Here is a 20,830-nt window from a genome sequence, read left to right as displayed (position 1 = left end):
TTCATAAATGAATCAAATTTCATACACATCTTATTTTCTGATTTTATATGAAAATGAATCAAATTTAAGTCTAATTATATAAAAGCTCTTTTCAACTAATTGTTATTATCTCCACTTTTTCAACTACATAACAGTCAACTAATGTGAAATAACTTTGAAGATTAAAAGAATTATGTACCTATTTGAAAGTTCGCAAATCGCCAATGGACGAATGTGTGATATCACTGTCAAAATCTTATGTTTTTCTCAAATTTGTGTTTATAGGTAATTTTTGTGAGTATGTAATTGTGAATGGTTATTAAGAATAATGATTTGTAAGTGAATTTTGTGAATGTTTTTGTATGTATTGACGTCCTAGTATATTAGTTATAGTTTGTAAGTTAAGTTTTAGTTTTTGTAAAGTTTCCTGATCATTTGAGCGGTTTGCGTGCTTTTTACAACGTGATTTTCTTAATTCTATGAGTGATTTGTAAAGTTTCCTCATATAAGTGATTTCTGAGTGATTGTTGAAAATTAATTTCCGGTGACTTTGTTTGACCCCCCATTTTGGTATTGAGATTCCTTTTGTAATTTAGAAAGGGGAGGGGGGCAAAATAGTCAGTTCAAAAGAGGACACCGTTGCTCTCCCCTTCCCTTATGTAATAGAGATATTTATGGTTAGACTAAGTATTGCTTCATTAACTATACATAATTGTTTTTTGCTTGTTCAGCAAAATAAACAGTCACCAACATAGTTTATTTTAAGACTTCAAAAGAGATTGTAAATACGACTCCCTACTTTTAAAAAAAAATAAGTAGAATTTCTCTAGACTGCTCTCGCACAGGGCCCCCACCCAGAGACCCGCTACAATCCAGACACCCCCAGACCCCCTTCTCCCCTTAAATTCCAAGCAAATGCTTGGGGTAGGAATTGAACTTTAGACCTTACTAGGAAAGATGGAAAAGTTCACCACTTGAATCATCCCCAATTCCTCAAATCCCTACTTTTTATAGACAGTGACGTTTTACCAAATGTGCGTCTAGGACTAACAACCGGCCTCAAACACCAACACAAATTTCTTCTGAAGTTTGTCCTCACTAATGCACATATTAGGCAACTTGCTAAGAGGTCACTCATCATAAGATTTACTCTCAGTCAATTGTTTTAACATTGTACTATCGTACCAAAAATTGATTTCGTGGACATCCTTCCAAGAGTTTGCTCATGGGTATTACAGGTAGACATATTTTTTTATGAAGATGATCGGCTGAAAATATCAAGAAAGGCTTGGTAACCAACTGTTTGAGTCCAAAAAAGACTCAAACACCTAAAAAAAACACAATGGTACCATTATAACCTGACATTGGTATCAAATTGTTATCAGGACTGGTACCAAGGTATCAATATTTTCGAGAATGGTACCATTATAACCTAGCATTGGTACCAAGCAAATGTCAACCACACGCGCGTGAAATCTTCCAACGCATAAAATGACCAAATTACCCCCGTTTGAGTCCCCTAAGAGACTCAAACGGTTGGACGCCAAGACAAGCTCAAAAATATCTATGTGGGTTCCGAATTTTTCAAGCCTTTATTGGCCTAATAATATCCTGATTATGACATTCTTCAAATTGATAGAACAAAGTACAATATCCAGTAATGGGGTCAGAATTCGTGATGATAAGGGTAATTTTATTTCAAGTAATTTACTACTTTTTCCGTCCCATTTTATAGTTTCCGTTTCACGTTTGGCACGGAATTAAGGAAATAATTATTACTCTCTCCGTCCCATAATATAGTGCTTGTTTCTTTTTTACACAGTCTTCAAGACATAACTTTGACCTTTAATCTCTTCAATTTCGTATTGATAAAAAATATAAAAAGTTAGTATTATGAAACTACACATTGAGACGAATCTAACAAGATCCCACATGAATATGTTTTTTTATATATATAAATGAGAATATTCGGTCAAAGATTTTAAAGTTTGACCCACCAAAAATGAAATAAGCACTATATTATGGGACGGAGGGAGTATTATGTACTTGCATTGGGAGTTGTTGTGTTTTTTGGAATTATTATAATAAAAAATGAAAAAAGAAATTAGAACATTAAATGGGTGGGCATGAAAAGAGGAGAGGGAAAGTAAAAAGTTTTTATACCCAACCAATAAAATTGAAAGAATATTAAATGATGGTGTCAAAAACTCATGTAAAAAGGTGTAGAGAGACTAATAAGTAATGGTAAAAAATAGAACATAAGGGAAATGGGAGCATTTTACAGAATTTAAAAGAACGTTAAATTTGATTCCTTTCATCAAAACTTACGTAAAAGTGGCGTAAAATAAAAGAACATCAAGCTCATTAAAATGTACACGTGGCCTCAATTTTTGAACATCGTGTCATAGGTAAAAGAACAAATGTTGCAGCGCTAATTATTATATTGTTAGATTATAAATTGATATTTGATTTTAATGTAGAACATTGTCTCTTTCGCAAAAGAGTATTTTGAAGAACTTAAACATAAATTAAATTTGGGCCCTATTATCAAAAACTAAATGTTAATAAAGTGGAGCCAATTAAACCATATAACATCGAGTTCATTAATACATTTTGTCTATTCATTAATATCATGTTAATTTGCATGAAAAAAAATATCATGTCATTAGGTAAAAGAATATACGTTACAATGCCGATTTTTTTCTGGTAAACGAGGGTGTGATAGAGTAGAAGAATCTAAATAAAGACTTATTATACAATCGAAGATATATGAAGTTATGCAATACTGATTATTATAGTGTTAAATAATAGAACATATTTGGTCTTAGTTTTGAACCTTATTTTTGACGGATTTTTCAGCATATACCTCCGACAAATTTTTTTATTCACCACATATTCTCTATGTTTTCAAAAATTCACCAGATATCCCTCAATTTCTTAATAATTCACCATGTGCCCTTAACGGTTAACGACTATTATCAAGTTCTTTGATCATTAACCCCAAATTCCGTCACCAACCTTAATTAACTCCTATTTGAATTGTTAATCTTAATTGACCACCATTAAATCATCACAAATGATTCATTTTATCACTCTTCCTCACATAACTCTATTTCTTCTTCTTTGGCCTTTGGTGTTCTTTCAATACTAATTTGTTAGGGTAAGTGAGTGAAATAAGAATTAATTAAGGTTTAGTAACGAATTCATGAGTTAATGATCAAATAAGCTAATAATCATTAAGGGTACATGGTGAATTATCAAGAAATTGAGATGTATATGGTGAATTTTGAAAACATCGAGGGTATATGGTGAATAAAAAAATTTGTCGGGGGTATATGGTGAAAAATTCGTATTTTTTACACAAACGAACATATTGTATTTTACGTAAAAGAATATTGTAGAATTACATCATCGTATTAAAAAATAAAGACATTCTTTTTCTTTGACTTAATGTTCATGGTTCATTAGATAATACTAGTTCGCGATGCGTGCGCCAACAACCTTATGTAGCTATATACGAATTGATATGTTTTTTTAATTTAAAATTAGTTTGGTAGTGATGTAAATTATATCATTGAGGTTCGTTTGTAGATGTTATTATGTTTTTAAATTAAAGATGATTTAATAATTCTTTATCAGCGACTTTAGTATAGTTTTTTAACGATTATAAATGTTAATAAACCATATTATTTGAACTTTGTAAATATTATGTTGCCACGATATACCACTAATTTTTTAAATTGAGGATTCTAATAAATTTTGTGAGTTGATTGTGTGAACCATTTTGTCAAGTTATTAGTGAAATTACGATTTTATTTTTGACTTAATCATATATGACAAGTTACATCGATTCTCATTTTTTATTTTTTATAAAAAAAAACTTTATTATAAATTATTACAGGATATTCTAATTATTTTATAGGAAACACCACAATTGTTCTCTTGACTTATAGTATAATACTCTTAGCTAGAGATTTTATTTAGATTTTGGAAGTCTTAGCCAATAACATGTTCAATTCGAGGTTTTTTTGATCCATATGAGTCACGAAGGCAGTACAAAGTATAAAGAATGGGAGAGAGATTCGAATATGTGACCTATCGTTCACAGCACTTTAATCTTAACCACTAGGCCAAGGCATCATTGGTTGTTCAATTCGAGGTTGAGGTAGCTAATAGTCATAGTTACATTACACATAAAACTTTTTTGATCAGTGCAGTCGTGCACACCTAAGTCCTCGCAAATTAGATCCTACACCGAGGTGTAGGATGAGCATCCTACACCTTGCCCATGTGGCTGACTTTTGGCAATATTTTTGAATGGCCAGCTCTTTCTCTCTCATCACGTGGAACCATTTTTTTAATGTACAAATGCATATGGTTTGGTGTACAATAATCTACGAGTGTACATTTGGGGATTTTCAGTGATCAAAGCAATGACCATCAATGTACATTGTGATTTTACTGAATTTTGGTATGAGATTGTAATTGTACATATTGAATTTCATTAGTGAACAAACATCAAACACACCAGTGTACAAAGAATGGAAATTACTCACTTGACATATTTCGGTATGGGACTGTAATTGTACATATTGAATTTCATTACTGAACAAACATCAACACACTCAGTGTACAAAGATTACAAATTACTCACTTGACATCAACTTCATGAATCGGGTTACTTTCAGCTGGGGGTTGTCATTGTACATTTTGATTTTATTAATGAACAACCACGAAGCCAAGGATGTACAAGGAGGTTGAGTGTGGAAAAGAGAGAAGTGGTGAATTTCGGTATGAGACTGTAATTGTACATATTGAATTTCATTAGTGAACAAACATCAACACACCTAATGTACAAAGATTGCAAATTACTCACTTGACATCAGCTTCAGGAATTGGGTTAGTTTCAGCTGGGGGGTTGTCATTGTACATTTTGATTTTGTTAATGAACAACCAAAAAGCCAAGAATGTACAAGGAGGTTGAGTGTGGAAAAGAGAGAAGTGGTGAACAGTATATGGGGGACATCAAATCAGTTATTAAATGGTGAACAGTAACTGTCAAACCAGTTACTTTTTGTATTTTTGACATGTACACCGGATGTAATGGGAATGTACATTAGCTGTCAAATCAATTACTTTTTTGCATGTTGAATGGTGTGTTTCATTTTTATTGCCTTGCGTTTTGAAGCTGGTGTAGGATGCTTGGTCCATGCTCTACTAATTGCTAAGTCCTAAGCTTGTGCACCAGCTATTTATTGCGAGCTGCGACTTTCTCTTTATCTCAGTACTTGTTTATTGAACCTACTACTCTATTCTGCAATTGATTAATTGATTTTTAAAAAACCCAAAACTTAAGGAGTAATATGGAGAAAGTTGGTAAGAGATTCATAAAAAAGGTGGCCATAGTTACCGCTTCCACTCAAGGAATCGGATTTAGCATCGCTGAGCGTCTTGGTTTTGAAGGAGCTTCTGTTGTTATCTGTTCTCGCAAGCAGGTTAATTTTTTTATCTGATGCTTCTCTTCCTCCAAATTATGATGATTCTTTCAGAAAAAAGTACTGAAATTTACTCTTTCTACTGCTTTCTTGTGAATATTTTACTCTTAATTTCATATGTACCTGTTGAATTTCGATGAATTATCGGTTGTTTCCACAATTTTTTATTATTTGGGTTGCAATTGAAAAGTGGGTTCATTTAATTTTGATCTGGGTTGTTGCAGAAAAATGTGGACGAAGCAGTCGAGAAGCTCAAAGTTAAAGGGATTGAAGTTCTGGGTGTTGTTTGTCATGTATCAAATGCTCAGCAGAGGAAGAATCTGATAGATCAGACTGTTAAGGTGCCAATTTTTTGTTAGCTTAATTTATGAGTTTTTGTGATTAAATTCATATTATCAGAAGGTGTGAATTATGAATGATCATGGAAGCTTGGCTGATTTTCAATTACTTCTTTCAGTTAATTTTATGCATCCATTTTCCATTTTCATCTATTTCCTTGCTAAAATTGTTGATTCAGATTGATCAAAGTTGTCCTTGTAGCCAATTACTAGCCCTAGCAAGGAAATAATGTTAGGTGGTACAATGGGTGTCAGTTACTGTGTTTCATGAACATTGTACAAGTTCAAAGTTTGGTTTCAAACATTTTGCAAAAGATTGATTGCTGGTAGGTGTTGAAGTTTCTAGGTGTACTTGTCATCTCAGAATTTGCCTATTTCACCACGTCTGTAGAACATAATAGAGAAATGTGTTTTGTAGTAGTGAAAATTTTGGGACTTTGGTTTGAAGATGAACTAGAAAACTTATTCTTATGTCTTCTCATCTGTGTTATTAGTTTACCATAACATAATCTCTAACGGTACAACCTTGTAAGGACTGATTGGCTCATTGGTTGCTGTTATCTTTTGTTATATCTAAAATGCTAACTTTCCTCTTCTACATTTTCATAAGATTTTCTATATATCACAGCGAAAAGCTCATTTTAGCTGCGTATTCTATACTTGTAGGCTCACAGAAAGAGCTGTTTTGCTTGCAGAAATACGGTAAAATTGATGTGGTTATCTCTAATGCAGCAGCTAATCCCACTGTGGATGGGATTTTAGAAACAACAGAATCTGTCCTAGACAAGCTATGGGAAATAAATGTGAAAGCTTCTATTCTTCTCCTTAAGGTAATTTCTGTCAAGTGATTGCAATGTTGCATAATTTGTGGAGTGGTATGCATCACAAGGGATTGTGTTTGTCATGCTGTCGCATAACTTCTGTAGTGCTGTGCATCTTCTCTGGGCTTGACTCTGCTTAACCTTATTAATAATAGACTGCAATCGAGCATTTCAGTGGATCATTGACATGTCTGTTGTATATATAATGTGATAAATGTGTTCTTACCCTGATAGACAAATCAATGTTCTCATTTCATTTGCTCTCTGCGTCACTTCTTTCAATGTGGTCTCATGTTTTACAGCTACTCCAATTAGCTTCATTCTCCTTTAAAACAGATCAGATCGCTTCCAAATAGGATTTGAATGGGAGGATCTGGTCAAGCGAAAAACATTATGGGAAGAAATGGCCAGCCAGCTGAAGGAGTTTCCTTGTACCCTTCTTTATCAGTAGATATAATTACCCAGTAATATCTTCCAACCTTTTGAGAAAACATGGGATGTGTTGGAGATGTTACAGCGCTGCGTGATACCAAATCTGGATGTCAGTAGGACTCGTCTCATCAATTCGATGCTTGGCCTTGGCCCATGAACCTTGAAAGTATCCTTTTTTCTTAGTTTGAATGTGCTTTCTGTACCCAACCACAGTCCAAGGACTCATGAGAATCTCAGCACGTTTATATGAGTGAGCTGCCATAATTTAAACAAATAAACTACTCTTTTGAGTTTTGCCCTTCAATTTGATGGCTAGCAGACTTAGCACTTAGCAGTGAACTAAGAGAGATAGGTCCTCTTCAGAAGCACTGTGGTATGTTGTGCTTCTCAGATATTGCTCCTCAAAGCTACTGGGAGAAAATTTTAAATCCCTACAGAACCTACTTTATGTGGTTTGAACCCCTTATTTTGAGCTAGTGAAGGGAAAGTTTTGTTCTGAGCTGTTTGGTGCCACTGGGAGTCCATACACAACCTTTTTATAGGCTTATGTAGAAGACTATAGGGTGTGCTCTATTGAACTGAATTGGAAATATATCAACTTGTTTGTACTAATTGGCACTTACTATAGTTGCGAATTGAACTTGAAGGATTCATTAGAACTCATCTAAAGTTATTTGACCTTATTCTTTATAATGTACATAAAAATAAATCAAATACAACATGACCTAATGGGATCCTAAGGCTTTTTAAAAACAGCAGATGAACACTTTGACCTTGTAATACTCCTGAAATGCGGTTGATCCAAGAAGACTCATGAATCTGCTTTTTTTTTACCAGACGGTGCTTTTGAAAGATCAGCAACAAACTGTGAAACATGTGAGAAGTGTTAATCCCTTATCAACCTTTGAATAGAAAATTTAGCTTATCTTTTTACAAAATGAAGTATGTGATTGGCCGAATATGAGAGGTACTGTTTCTGTTTGTCTAAATATAGAGGTATCAACAAAATAATATTGAGGTATCAAAACTCGCCACTGCAATACTCTTTGAATTACTATATTTTGTTACCATAATAAATAGTAGTTTTAGAAAGACTGAATCTCCTTTTGCGAGACGTCTTGTAGGTTATGGCACAACAAACCTATCATATTGAAATACCAAACTCATACCAGGTCAGAGGATGAACCCAGATTCAGATTTCTATAGATGAATCACTTGGTTTAAACGTATAAGCAGACTGCCATTCAAGTACTCCCTCTCTTCATTTTTTAACATATGATATGGGTAAATATTAAGTTAATGAAGAAGAGTCCTAATGAAATACTCCTGTTCTTATCTGTATGATAATTGCAGTTCTGCATAGTTTCTGTATTTGGTTCAGTAGAATATAAGATGGTACAGTGGTGCCCGGTGCGACAATATATTGATTATCATAGAGTAAATAGGTAAATAGGTGGGACCGTATGACCTTAATTAGTTTTGGACATACAGTTAGGGACGAAGGGAGTATTTCCCATTAATCTGTATTTGCTCAAGATTCGTCCCCTGCTGGAGCTCCCGGGATTGACCGATGTCCACTCTACTTTAGTTGTGCTCTAACTGCTTTGAACTTCATGAATAGTCATTGATATATTTTGTTTTAGGAAGCTGCTCCGCATCTGACGACCGGCTCATCAGTTGTCTTTGTCTCGTCAATTGCTGCTTACCAACCTCAGGCTACAATGGCTATGTATGGAGTGACCAAGACAGCTCTTCTTGGACTTACAAAGGTACTAATCTCAAGTCTTCTGTTCTGAAAACCAACTAATATACATGGGAAAATATATTAAAAGAATAAGCGCATCGCATCTTTATGTTATTGGGACTTGGGTACACTTGTCGAACATGGGTACGTGTACAAGTGTCGACTCGGCTATTTGATGAAACTTTCCATGATTCTCATCCAAAATGAAGTGTCGAAAGGTCCATACCAATGCTGAAGTGTTGAGGATCCGACATGGGTACTTGAAATAAAAATGAAGTCAAGTACATATTCGTATCTTACTTTCCTATTCTTGTGTAGGCATTGGCAGTTGAGATGGCCCCAAATACTCGTGTCAATTGTGTTGCCCCAGGTTTTGTACCAACCCATTTTGCCGAATTCATCACAAGCAATGATTCAGTTGTAAGTGTTTTTCCACCTAAATTATAAGTTCTACTTTTTCAATGGGGACTCAGTTGTGTTGGATTTTGTCATGTCAGAAAAAAGCTATTGAGGAGAAGACGTTACTTAATCGGCTTGGAACCACAGAAGACATGGCAGCTGCAACCGCCTTTTTGGCTTCTGATGATGCTTCTTATATCACTGCAGAAACATTGGTGGTAGCTGGAGGAATCCCTTCCCGACTATAATCACTCTAGCTTTTATCTTCTTACATTGGCATTTAGCACACCTAATACTGAATAAGGAACCATTAATAAAAGCATACGACGTCTATGTTTCAAAATAGCGTGGCCTATTTTGATATTGCACGTTTTTTAGGTTCTCATTCGGCTTAGAGCATAAGCAATGGGGTTGGTTTTTGTTGGTCTAGGAAAAAGTAAAGCTAGCTTTACTTAGTTTTTTTTTTGGTAAACATGGCATTTCATTTATTACCTACAGTTAAACATATTACAATCCAAAAGTAGTTATTCCGAACAATAACTAGGGGGGAAGGGGGAAAATTCTAGTTACAACGCTATCTACATCCATGGTCCTACACGATTTTGACATATTATCCACCACTTGGTTGAACTGCCTGCTACAATGTTTAATGTGAAGATCCGGCCTCTTGTTGAGCCATAGCCTCCACATGTTGATCAAATCGGAATATAAGTCAGAATGACCCCTTGTGAGGAGTTCAGTTGCGTCCTTACAATCGAAGTATATAATAATAGCCTTAGGAAGGCTATACTTCACCGCAAGTTCAAGTTTCCGGAATTGCTAAAAGTTTCGCTGCAGGGGAATTGTTAGTATAAATCTTTTTCCCAAAATCCCAGACCCATTGGCCAGAACCATTGGAGCAATTGGCCCTTGGAGTTGGTTGGTCTGGAATGCTAGACCAACCATGCCTTGGATGGTGTGCATAGCAACGAATGGGGTGTTGCCATATGTATCAATATTGCTTTATTGTTGTTGTTTTTTTTATAAGATTGTTTTTTTTGTTTTAAAGTAAATAAAACCAACTTATAATTTATTTTAAAAAATTACATTACAATTATATAAAAAAAAATTATCTATAAATTGAGCCTAAATTTTATATGTTTTACCATATTTTTTCACAATCTACTTTTCTTTCTAATAACTTTCTCCTACCTAATATTATTTAAAATGTATATAAATTAATTAATATATCACTAATTAAAACATGAAACAAAATTATCTACTCTATATAAGAATAAGAACATTCTGGATAGGAAAAAGAGTATATGATAGAGTATACCAAAAGTAAGAGAGAGAATTAGAAAAGTCAAGCAGGACTAGTCTAATCATTGTGAGAAAAAAAAGATAAGTTGGTAGAAAGTTAGTGGGATGTGAGGTGTAAGGAGGAAAGGAGAGAGAACGGAAAGGATATAAAGACCCACACACTCATTGTACATGCTCCTAGAACTCTACTTTCATGGATAATTTCCCTATACCTCGACCAATGTATACAAAACTTGTATGAGATGGTCTTATGGATAAGATTGTTAATAGTTAGAGTTTTGTATGAAATAGTTAAAGGAAAATATAAAATAGTTAGGGTTTAAAAGGAAAGTGTGAAATGGTCAAAATTTTGAATTGAGGTATGACGGAATTGAAGGAAAGCATTTGCTTAGGATTTAATGGGGGAGGGGGGTTGGGGGTGTCTGGCTTTTAATGGGCCTCTGGATGAGAGCTATGTGCGAGGGCAGTTCAGAGAAATTCGTTTTACCAATTTTTTAAAAAAATTAAATTGAAGGAAAGTACAAAATATTTAAAGTCATCTCATGCATGAGAGTATAAGACAGTTTTACAGGAAACTTGCTAAACGATGTAACACAACAAGTGAGTTGCAGGCTTCAAAGGGATTAACTGGCTTTAAATTTGGTTGCAGCTCACTTTGTGGTTGGTAGTGTTTCGTTATACAGAGTAAACTATACCACATGTTTTCTAATAAGTCTGGGTCATAGTTTTGGGCCACAATTTTTGAGTTTAATCTAGAGGTGATCATGGGGCGGGCTAGATTATGGGCAAAAAACTGGCCCGTTACTAATAATTTTAAACGTATCAAACAAAACAACAAGGAAAAAAACAACTACGACAACAAACAGAATCACTGGACAAAAGCAGGGCTAATTGTAGACGTATCAAACAAAACAACAAGGAAGAAAATGAGTAATTAATATTTGCCCATATATTAAATGTTATTAATCTCAAAATAACATGCCATCAGAAAATGAGTAATTAATATTTGCCCATATCTTAAATGTTAATACCATTAAAACGACCATTATGATGTTTGATGATGAATGATGAATGATGATAATATGGCTCATGGCCGGCGCTTGGCCGGCGCCACGTGCATGACCGTGCAGGGCCTCGTAAGTTAGAGGGCCTCAAATTATCTCCTCCCTCCCGGTGTCTAGGTGGCATTAGAACAAAGATACTTTTTCATGGATTTGAAGTGGGAGAGTCCATAAATTTTGGATATGGAAGAAGAAATGTAGGGGGAGAGACCCTCTTAGATATTACTTAGGCATAGACTTGAACCTTACAAACACATGGTAATCGGCTGTTACTTACTCCCTCCGTCCCATAATATAGTGCTTGATTCTATTTTTTCACGGGAATTAAGGTAAATAGAATCTAAGAGGAAAGTAAAAACTTTTTATTATTAAAATAAATATTGTGTGGAAAAGGTGATCTTAGGAGAGAGAATGAAGAATAATTGGTGAAAGAGCATTAAATGCAACCCTTGGGTTGAATAAACAAAGCAAAAAAACTATTTTCAAGAAGCAAACAAATAATGATGACACGATTTTTCTAGGCAAATCACAAAAAATTATGAAATTAAATATAGAACCAAGCACTATATTTTGGGACACCCAAAATGGAAATGAAGCATTATATTATGGGACGGAGGGAGTATTATTTACTTCCCTTTCCATATTCCAAGGTAATGGTATTACTCACTTAGCTCTCCAAAACAATTAAAGTCTTAGCTCTCTAAAACAATGGTATTAATACTCAAGTGAAACCATTAATTTACACTAATTAATTCATTTTTATTTTTTAGCAGACATAATATTTTTACTTCACTTTCCATATTGCAAGGTGATGATATTAATACACTGTTAACCTTCCAAAACAAAGTCTTAAGTGAAGCTATTAATTTATAATAATTAATGTGATTAACTTTAATGTTTCAGAAGACATAATATATATTTTTTTTAAAGGTAGAAGACATAATATTGGAACTTTTCACAAGTATAATTTTTTAAAGTGATAGTTTTTTACAACTTACTTTAAGTAGAAAAGTGTATATACATACGGATACACACATGCACACTTATATATGGGCCAATTTTCAATAAAATGCACAGGGCCTCCAATATGCTAGCCCCGGCCCTGATATGACTATAATAACAATGATTTCACATGCAGTACTTAAACGGTTAGTAATTAGATTAGAAAACTGACCCTTTGAACACAACCCAAGCTCTATTTCCCCTGCCTGTGTTACGAACACACAATCTAACAGAATTGAGTCAAATTGGATGCATATGGATATGGACTTGCGGATTTGAGTAATGCGTGGACTCGAATTTGCATTGTGGAACCTTTGGATCTGGAATGAACCAAGATGAAGCAATTTCATGGATTTCGATTGAATTCGAATCTGAATTTGGAGATTTGGATTTGAATTGGAGTGGATTTGAAGCTGAAATAAAGACGAAGCTGAATTTGCACTTGGATATGGACAATCCATGCATTTCGATTGGATTTGGATTGGATGGATTTGAACTGTGAAAGAATTGGGGAGATTTCTTCCCCTATAGCTCTACTGATCTCCTTCGAAACCCGCAATGTCTCCTATGGAACTCCAAGCCATGCCCAAGTAATCACCTGCCTAGCGCTATTGCTGTCGAATCGTGGTCTCCTCCTCCATTTGGGTCGTTGAAGTGGAATGTAGATGCATCATGTAGCTCAATATTTGAATCCTCATCAATTGGGGGTGTGCTCCGGGATCACAATGGTAACTTTATCTGCATGTTTTCGAGGCCTATCCCGTTTATGGAAATCAATAACGCTGGAGTACTAGCTATCCATCGTGCACTTAAAATATCAGCATCTTGTGAAAGATTCATGAGCCTGCCCATAATGATTGAGTCGGACTCCGCTAATGCAGTGAAATGGTGCAAGCAAGATAAGGGTGGTCCATGGAATCTAAATTTTATTCTCAACTTCATTCGAGGGGAGTCGAAGAAGAGCCCGGGAATTTCAATTACCTACAAAGGTCGAGCATCAAATATGGTGGCAGACGCATTAGCTAAGCAAGGGTTAAGTAGAAGGGATGAATTTATTGCTTGGCTCTAAAAATTACATGTATTTCATTTTATCTAGTTTGCTTCATAGTATAAGAGAGTTGTAATATGGTGTATGAACATTTTAAGGATGGAAATCCTCCTCTTCTTTGGGTGTGAGTATTCACTATGAAAGTTTCCTCCTTCTGAGGAGGAATACCTGGGCTGAGTCGAGGTTTTCTATCCTTATCTATAAATGAATAAAACCAAATTATCAAAAAAAAAGAAAAGAATATGGAATGATGAAGACGAAGTTGAATGTGCAAATTTACATTTGGATCTGCAGGACTTGGATGAGCTTGACTTGATGATCGAAAGAAGAAAGAAGATTCATGGAGCTGAAGAGAAAGAGAAAGAATAGACAAAACGAAGGATGATGAAGATGAAAAAGAGAAGAAGGCAGTGCATCACGTGAGGAGAGCGTGGAAGCAAAGTGAAGCAGATCATGTGAGCAACACATGATGTTGGAAATGGATAGAATGTGCGGTTTAGATGAGATGGGAAATGGAAGGCTGAGATTGGCTAAGGGAAATGAATAGTGAATTTCATGCTTTTACCACTCATAACACTATTGAAATAAATAGTGTTGTCTTAGAAACTTTTAAAAGGTCTAAGATATAGATATGGTTTTAAAATAGAACCTTCTTTATATTGTGAAGTGAATTTTTTCTTCTCTCGTAATAGTTGGGTTACTTTTATGTACTCTAAGCCCTAAGGCTATGGCTGACTTCGTATTGGTTTTGAGTTTTGGCAACTTTTTAATTAGAGCGTGTGGCACTTGATGGCGAAAAAGTAAAAACCCATTTGAGCCATCATATTATTGTAACGATGTTCCGGGATTATTATTGGCATGTTGGCATTACTTGGCAAGCAAGTGCACACAACACCGCACACGCACAATCCTTTCTATTGAATTTGAATACCACGGAAGTCCATAAAAACCCTCACGGCTCCTGTTTTCTCGTGCAAGTGTCAGATTTTTTGCGGTCTTCTGCCAGTTAAATTCTAAAACAATAAACAACAGAAACGACGGGCAACAAAGAAGGATTTAATAATTTATAGAGTAAAACCACCGAAGTTTGTTTGTTGAGATTGATACATCACACATCTACTGTCTACCCACTGGATGGGAAATGTTCCATGTAGTCAAGTCTCTTCAATTTATTTTCACTTGTTCAAAATCTTTATACGATAAAGATCAGATAAGATTAAATAAGATAAATAACTATATAAGATGTTATGTTCAATTTATTTTGACTCATTTTAAAAAGTAAGATAAAATAACACAAAATAAGTTGTCTTTCCCAACTAAAACTACCTAGAATTAAACAATTAAAATATTATTAAATTTATGGAATTGGAATTCACTTATTATTAGTGTTTATCCAATTTAAAGTATTAAGGACATGAAACAGACTGTCTATGGATAGAATGGTATCTAAGATTGGTGATCCCAATCATATGTACTCGTCAAAAAGATTAGTTAGTTTGTAATTATATTATAAATTAATATAGAATAGGAGCAATAGTGAGAATGAGAGAAAATCCTAGTGAGAGAATTCCCCAAACACAATGGCAGATTGTGACCAACAAAAAACACAAACACAGACACCAAACCCTCCAAGCTCGACGCACCTGCTTTGTTAATTTCCTCCCAATCTCCACCACCAACTCAGAAATTGCAAAGATATTCAGATCCCATGGATACATTGAATACATTTACATCCCTATGGTGAGAGAACATCAAACCCACAAATATGCCTTTGTACAATTCAGATATCCCCAATCACTCCCCACTGCGATACGTGATGTTCATGGACAAAAACTCGAGCATCTCCGTATCACAGTTCACCCTGCAAAATCTGACAAAACCCCTTACCCCCATAAACCAAACCTATCCTTCCTACCCCCACCTCCTCCAAATCCAAAAACCATACATAAATATCTGAATCCTATTAGCAAAGAAGCAAAAAGGGACACAAGATCATACAAAGAAGTTGCTTATCCCACTCCAAAAAATACTGAACACAAAGCCACTCATACAGAAGAATTAAACCCAAGCCACAGTAAAAAAACCTTACCAAAACCTACAAAACAGCGAATAATGAGCTCTAGAGCGTTAGGGGAAGATACAGAAATGGTCAGGGAATCTCTTGGAGAAATTGACATTGAAGGAGATTTTGTCGCAGCCCTAAAGGCCAAGAAATGTGATGAGAAGGAAGAAATGCTGCAAAGAAGCTCCATTGCTATTGCTTTGTCAGCCCAAACATCTGAAATGCTAATGAATATCATCCTCTCGCAGGGGGTAAATAACCTATCAATATCACCTATGGGTGGTATGCAACACCTGATTACGTTTGAATCTATGGATGATAAAAAAGCCATGTTAGAGAGCAAATGGCTGGATCAATGGTTTGAATCTATCAGTGAAGTAAAAAATAACTCCTCAACCCTATGGCGTGAAACTTGGCTGTGTGTATATGGAGTTCCTTTGGTGGCATGGTGCTACGAAAATTTTTACAACATTGGCTGTATTTTTGGCCGAGTCAAATCAGTAAACTGTAAAAACTTTGAATTTACTCAGATTTTGGTAATCACAGATTGCCTCTTTGAGATAAATGGGAAGGTCTCATTGGAAGTAGATGGCAGACAATGTCCTGTTCTTATAACTGAATGCAAAGGTCAACGGGGCAACATATTATCTCACAAGGAATCACCTGTCAAACCTCCTATCCAACCAGATACGAACAAAATCACCTTTTCAGAAAACTCAAACCTTGTCCCTGAACCTGATCCCCCACTTCCAGTCCCAAACAAAAAAAATCCAAAAAGCCCAGACCTTGTTATTGGTGATGACGCTCCAATATGTCTCAATAATGATTGCATTGAAAATCCCCCAATAATCCCCCCTAGCCAAAATCAACTTCCAACCTCTCCTGACCTTAACACTCCCCAAAAAACCTTCTTTAATGTCAACCCCGACATTCACATTAACTCTCCCCAAAAAGCTCCTCTTTCCCATGATATCCAACTCATCACTTCAAACTCTCGTACCCAATCACCTGCTATTCAAGTCACTAGCCACACCTCAAACAGGAATGGGTCACAGAAAAAATTGTTCTCTAAAACATCCTCAGCCCACCAAAAGCCCAATACCACTTTCCAACCATCCCCTAATCCTAAGCCCTCTTCTGCTGCATCTCAAAATAAGATAGTGGTCCCAACTTTCAATAAATTTGGGCCACTAATCAGAAACCCCAAACCAAACTCAACCTCCTCCATCACAAATGGATCCTCATCAGACTCTGGCCCACTCTTCCCCCCTGGATTTGAAAGTAATATCCCTGTCCAAATCAAGTTAGCCCAAATGCAGAAAAGAAAAAAAAGATTGGAGAAAAAACGAAAACTCAAAGCCTTGTCATCCTCAGACCATAACTCCAAGCCCTATAGCTCATCACTTAACAACAAGAATTCCATAAAAGTGGATGACATCATTGATATGGCTGATCTTCTGGGTTTATCCTTTGATGGTGATAAAGCAGAACTAAGAGAGAGAATCCAACGCATCTTGCTTGACCAAAGGCAAGACTGGGCTAAACATCAACAGTAAGTTCCCAATTTTTCTCACCATACATATTGACAAATGATCATTATCTCATGGAATATAAGGGGTCTTAACTCCAGAATTAAGAAAAATGCTCTCCGTAGATTAATCTCCACACATGATCCACATTTTGTGTTTATACAAGAAACAAAAATGGACGACTTTAATCCAAGATTCAATAGATCCCTCTGGAAAGTTAGGGATAGGGAACTCTTATTTTCACCATCTTCGGGAAACTCAGGAGGATTATTATCTCTTTGGAGGAGTAATTATTTCAAGGCTGAGTCACACTTAATAGAAAAAAACTGGATTGCAATTTCTGGCCAAATACCATCCCTGAACTTCAAAGGATGTGTTATAAACATTTATAATCCGTGTGATAAAGATGAAAGAGCCCAGGTATGGAGTTCCCTCTCAGAATACTGCCTAAATGTCCAACGCCCATGCCTTCTAATAGGTGACTTTAATGAGGTGCTTGACCCCCTTGAACGGGGAAGCAATTTGGTATCCCAATCTGGAGTCATGGAGTTCAAAGAATTTGTTAGCAGGATTTAGCTCACTGAAATACCTGCCAAAAACGGTTGGTTTACTTGGTTCCGTGGTCAAGCCAAAAGTAAACTGGACCGACTACTAGTTAACCCAGATTGGATAGCGACATTCCCTTCCCTACAGCTTTCACTCCAAAAGCGAAGCATTTCCGACCACTGTCCACTCCTAGTCACTTCAAAGGACATTAACTGGGGCCCGAAACCTTTTAGGTTTCAAAATTGTTGGCTCAGCCATCCGGGTTGTATGCGCATTATCAAGGAAGTATGGAATGATGCTGCCTCTCTCACCATGATAGACAAACTGAAGATGGCCAAGGGGAAGCTAAAGGAATGGAACCAGAAAGAATTTGGTCTTATTGATCAGAATATCTCTGCTCTTGAGGAGGAAATTAACGAAATTGACTCACTATCAAACTCTCGGTCTCTCACAGATGAGGAACTCTCTCATAGAAGATCCGCCCAATTGAACCTGTGGATGTGGCTAAAAAGAAAAGAAGTCTTTTGGGCCCAAAACTCAAGGGCCAAGTGGCTAAAGGAGGGGGATAGGAACACAAAATACTTTCACACCCTAGCATCCATCCACAAAAGAAAAAACTCCATTTTATCATTGTCTACTAACGGTATTATTATTGACAATCCTGCAGGTATACAAGACGAGGCAAGATCCTTTTTCTCAAACATATTTCATGAAGAATACTCTTCAAGGCCATATTTTGAAGGACTGAACTTCAGAAAATTATCACCTCTTCAAGCTGAAAATCTGATAGCCCCATTTACCCGGTTGGAAATTGATGAAGCAGTTAGGTCCTGCAACCCACAGAAAGCGTCGGGCCCCGACGGGTATAATTTCGCCTTCATCAAAGAGGCGTGGGAAGTAATAAAAGGGGATGTCTACAGTATCCTTGACGAGTTCTGGAAGTCTAGTCATCTGCCGAGAGGATCGAACGTAGCTTTCATAGCCCTTATAGCAAAATGTGAATCACCGGATGGACTCAAAGACTTCAGGCCTATTAGCATGGTAGGCTGTATTTACAAAACAATAGCAAAGGTTCTTGCAAGAAGATTGCAGCAGGTTATGGACTCACTCATTGGGCCCTACCAATCTTCCTTCATTGCGGGGAGGCAGATTCTGGATGGTGCCTTAATTGCAGGAGAGCTCATTGACTCTTGTAAAAGAAAGAAGATCCCATCGACTATTCTCAAATTGGATTTTCATAAGGCATTTGATAGTGTGGCTTGGAACTTTCTTGAATGGACTTTGAAGCAAATGAACTTCCCTCAAAAATGGATATCTTGGATTCTATCTTGTGTTAGAAGTGCTGCGGCATCAATTCTGATTAATGGCTCGCCTACTACCCCATTTAAACTTCATAAAGGGTTGAGGCAAGGTGACCCTCTTTCACCCTTCCTCTTTAATCTGGCAGTGGAAACTCTTAGTCTGGTAATACAAAAAGCTACTTCTCTTGGGCTCTGGGAAGGAGTCGAAATATCTAGGGGGGGGACAAAATTAACTCATTTGCAATTTGCAGATGATACAATAATTTTTTGCCCACCCAACATAGAATATCTCCTCAACATAAAGAAAACCCTCATTCTCTTTCAGTTAGCTTCGGGATTGAAGGTAAATTTTCACAAAAGTTCTCTCCATGGTATTCACATCGACGACGTGTGGCTTTCATCAACGACAGATGTACTCTTATGTAAAGTCGGAGGTTTTCCGATCAAGTACTTGGGCCTACCAATAGGGGGTAATGTGGCAAGACTGTCTTCTTGGGAACCAGTTATAAAGCGTATGGAGAAAAAATTGGCTACATGGAAAGGAAGTTTTTTATCTTTGGCAGGAAGATTAACCCTCATAAAGGCTTCCATTTCCAGTTTACCCATGTACCACTTATCTCTTTTTCCTATCCCTATGGGAATCCTAGATAAGATCAATAAGTTGCAAAGACAATTTTTATGGAGTGGTGGATCAACAAAAGCATATTTAGCCTCGGCACCATGGAAGATTTTAGAGCTACCCAAGCAATTTGGGGGCCTTGGTTGTGGGAATTTGCTTCACCAAAACCTCTCACTCTTGTTCAAGTGGCTATGGAGGTTTCTTCATGAATCACAGGCTCTTTGGCGCAAGGTAGTAGCGGAGAAATATGGTTATCACCACCATTTGTTACTCCATGAACTCAAAGCCCCATCTAATGGCGGTCCATGGAGAAATATATGCGCATCAGTCCTTAAAAATCAGATCACAAGCAACCTCCTAAAAACTGCCATCAAAAGGCGAGTTGGGAATGGCCTTCAAGCCTTGTTCTGGCTGGACCAATGGCTTGGCCATATCCCTCTAAAAGCCCAATTTCCCCGATTGTTCTCTATTGCAGCTGACCCATTTGCCTCCATTTCAGCGTGTGGATATTGGGCAGGTCATATTTGGAATTGGCACTTCATATGGGGCCGCTCTCTAAGGCCCAGGGACAGGTTAGAATGGGGGAATCTTCAGATCCTTTTGAAGAATGTTCACTTATCATTAACAGAAGATGACTCTTTTTCATGGGCCCACTCAAAAACGGGTGATCTCTCGGTAAAATCGATTAGTTTGGTGATGGCAAAAGAAGAAAGTGGGCTGCACCCTCTTTTTGTAAAATGGAAAAAAATCTGGATGGGCCTCATTCCCCCTAGGATTGAAGTTTTCACTTGGCTAGCCTTGAGAGGCAAATTAAATACCAGATCCAAACTGGTAAGGCTAAAAATCCTTCCCATAAGCGAAGACCTGTGCGTTTTTTGCTCGGCTCACCCTGAAGATGTTGATCATCTCCTTCTTCATTGCCCCTTCGCGCGGAGCTTATGGTATTGGTGGTTAGATCTGTGGAAATTGAATTGGGTTTTTCCTGGTACTCTCATCGAAGCCTTTGACCAATGGCAACTCCCTAAGCCATCCCCGTTCCTCAAGAAGGTATGGATTGCAATTTTTTCAATTATTATCTGGACAGTATGGAAAGAGAGAAACTCTCGAATCTTCAAAAATGTCACATGCTCATCTATCCAACTCCAAGACCTC

General features: G+C 36.6%; 1 protein-coding gene across 1 annotated transcript; it reads left to right on the top strand.

The window, feature by feature from the left end:
• Positions 1–5,248: 5,248 nt before the first annotated feature.
• Positions 5,249–9,816, top strand: LOC104883007 (tropinone reductase-like 3). Its single transcript, XM_010667447.4, has 6 exons — positions 5,249–5,474; positions 5,699–5,815; positions 6,508–6,642; positions 8,709–8,834; positions 9,128–9,229; positions 9,307–9,816. The coding sequence occupies exons 1-6, from the start codon at positions 5,343–5,345 to the stop codon at positions 9,454–9,456; spliced, it is 762 nt and encodes a 253-aa protein (XP_010665749.1). The 5' UTR covers positions 5,249–5,342; the 3' UTR covers positions 9,457–9,816.
• The last annotated feature ends 11,014 nt before the right edge of the window (positions 9,817–20,830 follow it).

Source organism: Beta vulgaris, chromosome 8, assembly GCF_026745355.1.
Source record: "Beta vulgaris subsp. vulgaris cultivar EL10 chromosome 8, EL10.2, whole genome shotgun sequence".
In the NCBI taxonomy this organism is placed as follows: domain Eukaryota; kingdom Viridiplantae; phylum Streptophyta; class Magnoliopsida; order Caryophyllales; family Amaranthaceae; genus Beta; species Beta vulgaris.
The sequence above is the reverse complement of the archived record's forward strand: the minus strand, read 5'-3'. Positions and strand labels throughout refer to the sequence as shown.